The sequence below is a fragment of the Populus trichocarpa genome, chromosome 3 (genome assembly GCF_000002775.5).
Source record: "Populus trichocarpa isolate Nisqually-1 chromosome 3, P.trichocarpa_v4.1, whole genome shotgun sequence".
Lineage (NCBI taxonomy): Eukaryota > Viridiplantae > Streptophyta > Magnoliopsida > Malpighiales > Salicaceae > Populus > Populus trichocarpa.
Window position 1 is genome coordinate 19,729,113 of NC_037287.2, and position 2,953 is coordinate 19,732,065.

Sequence of the window (2,953 nt, forward strand, 5' to 3'; positions counted from 1 at the left end):
TGTAATATAATGGTGTTATCAATTGTGGGATACGTATTAGTATGATGTCATCATCGATCAGCAGGATATTTCATAGATAGATATGAGAAATTGAAAATTTGCAGCAGTCAGCATTAATGATTAAAAAAAAACGGAGGACCTCTTTGCAAAAACATGTATTCCAGAGTGAGTGAGATCTGGCAGGGCACATTTGCAATGTTTATCTTCTAGAGGCAGGCAACGTGCGGGCAACCAAAACCCAGACGACGACCGTTTTCATCCTCTTGTCCTTGCCGCCTTTCGGTTTTCCTTTTGTACGCACCAAGAAAAGAAATTACAACACAGGTAAAGTCATTCAAAAGTTATAATCTTATAGATTTAACTTATCATCCTCTTATTAATTAGGAATGGTGAAATTTGTTAACTCGATGATTCATCAACCTAGTATTTAATTTGAGTTGGGTTTTATATTAAATTTAATTAAAAACTGATTTAATTAATTTGAGAAGTTACTCGCGAAACAATTAAAACTCAAGTGAAATCTAGTTTAATTTAGTTTTTTTTAAAAAAATAATGTTTCAACTTTTTTTTATATATAAAATGAAACTGTTTTGGATTGATCCGGGAAACTCGAAGTTGACCACTTCAATCCATGACCCGAATCTTAAGCTAGATCATGGACAAGCTAGGGTTTCTAACTTTGATTTGAACCCAAACAACAACATTTTTCATTTTCATCCTATTAGTTTTGCAGTTTTTCCTTTTGTGAAAAGAAATTACAATCCAAGTAAAAACAGTAGGAATTTTATCTTGCTTGCATGGTGGCTTTCATTTCTTATTTGTTTACACAAGGAGAGGCGATGTTTAGAATACAGTAGCTGTCTAATTGAAGAACAGGACGGGGTTAATCATTTAGTTGTCTAAAGTATCATTTCTTTTTGCATTTTACAGACACGAGCAAGTTATACATAATCATTTCCCCCATGAAATAATTTAAAGGGACTCTACAAGGTTAAGTCAACATGTCGTGCACAACATTTTCGCATTATATATTGTCACACGAAAGGTATTGTCTTGATTATACAATTTTCAATGAACTTAACGATGAAACATGTCTCAACAATGAAATGACGTCGAGAGATTACAAAAGAGGTTTTCTGTAATGGTTTGTAAATTGATTCTGTGGGCTGATTTGAAAAACCTCAAATCTAGAGGATGGTCCATGTTAGTTTTTAATTAAATTGAATAAAATATTCACAGAATAAAATTTGATTATTCATTTTAAATGATTTAGTTAATAAAATCAAATCAAATCGGGTTAACATTAAAAAATACATGAAATGCTACTATTTTAATAAAAAAACGATTAACCTAACCTAAATTAATTCAATGATACACACACCAGTTAACTTATGATTCATATATATTTCAACTTGTTACCCAATCAAGTACGAAACCCGTGGGGAATCGTAAGAAGGTACCCCCACTAGCTACTTGTAAAAAAAAATAAAAAAAAATGAAGAACAAGTGGGTGATGTCCTTGGAAGGCTATGCCAACTAACTTAATTCGGTTGGTGTTATTGTAGTCGGCATGTCCGCTTCAAAAGAAGAAAAAAAGAAGAGAAAAAACGATATTGCCCCCTTAAAATCTACATAATTTCATCATAGGCCTTGTTAATTAATTCGGAAGCTTAATGTATTAAACAGGACTCAATCTCTGAAAAGCATGGTTAGTGGTGTTAGCCAGTAAGTTAAACAGGATCAAAGCATTCAACAATAACATTTAATCCAATCCAAGTATATAATTGATCTGGGATACTCATGATCATAATCTTTTATATAATTCTCTTCTTTTTCTTGATGCCCGTAATTGAATCTCGCGCAGTACTTACTGTATAGCAACTTAGCAAGGTAGTTTGCATCCCACTGATGTGGGGCTCTAAGGAGAAGAACAGCATGTCTCAGATCATAGACTGCAATATAGAATTTCTAAATCTCAAGTACTAAATAATAAAGAATTTACATAGAGATTTGAGCATATGAGGATCTCAAAAGCTAGCACCAAAAAGAAGAACTCATACAAAGTACGCTCAACTGGCCATAAATTAACTAGTTAATTAAGCACATCTAACTGAAAAGATTCATGAAAAAGGCTTGGCTGAAGCATGCCCATGAAGCTGCCTTCCATGGACGGGAAAAACTCTCCGTCAAGTGACCCAAGAAAAGACTCGGAGCTTGTTGTTGATGGTGACTGATCATTACACGAGTTCGTCAAAGGAAACACCGATGGATGATGATCATATTCAGCCGTTTGGTGAGGGATTTCAAGAGAGTCACGAGCACCATTAATGTCCATGAACCGTTCGGCATCGGAGTCTTTGCCGGTGAGTTCCTGAACAAGAGCTCTAAACTTTGAGGCACTAGTCTTGACCTTCATAGGGCTAGATATGTAGACAACTTTGATAGCCTTTTTACCTCTCTTGGTATGTGATCTCTTGCCGCTCTTCATGTTAGCCCCAAGTACATCCATGGCGTAATTAAAAGAGAGATTCTACGTGTTTGTATGTAGATAAAAGTTCTGATGATTTCACGTCATGCACTGAACATCTTATATAAGGTTTTTTAGACAAGGTACGGACTGCTGGCACAACTAGGAGTTTCCCAGAAGGTGGTTAATTTGTCTTGGAAAATAAGGAAAAGGGAGGTAAAGAAAAATTGACATGGATCGATATTGGACCCAAAGGAAAGGTGAAAGGAGGCTGTGTGATTAATTAAATGCAAGATTTTTGCCTTGTTCGATGGCCCACAATTAACAACAAGTATATGATACGAGGGCCGTGATTTCCTAGAAGGTGATAAGCTTAGAAAAAAGATTTCAAGACAATAAGTTAAGCTAATACTAGTTGGTGGTGCTGCTCATAACCCTATGGTCAATGGAAGATTCTGTAAAGCTGCTTGGATGACCCGTAATTTT

General features: G+C 35.2%; 1 protein-coding gene across 1 annotated transcript; it reads right to left on the reverse strand.

The window, feature by feature from the left end:
• Nucleotides 1-1,960: 1,960 nt before the first annotated feature.
• On the reverse strand, nt 1,961-2,741 carry LOC127905054 (uncharacterized). Its single transcript, XM_052451202.1, has one exon. The coding sequence runs from the start codon at nt 2,507-2,509 to the stop codon at nt 2,093-2,095; it is 417 nt and encodes a 138-aa protein (XP_052307162.1). The 5' UTR covers nt 2,510-2,741; the 3' UTR covers nt 1,961-2,092.
• Between the last annotated feature and the right edge of the window lie 212 nt (nt 2,742-2,953).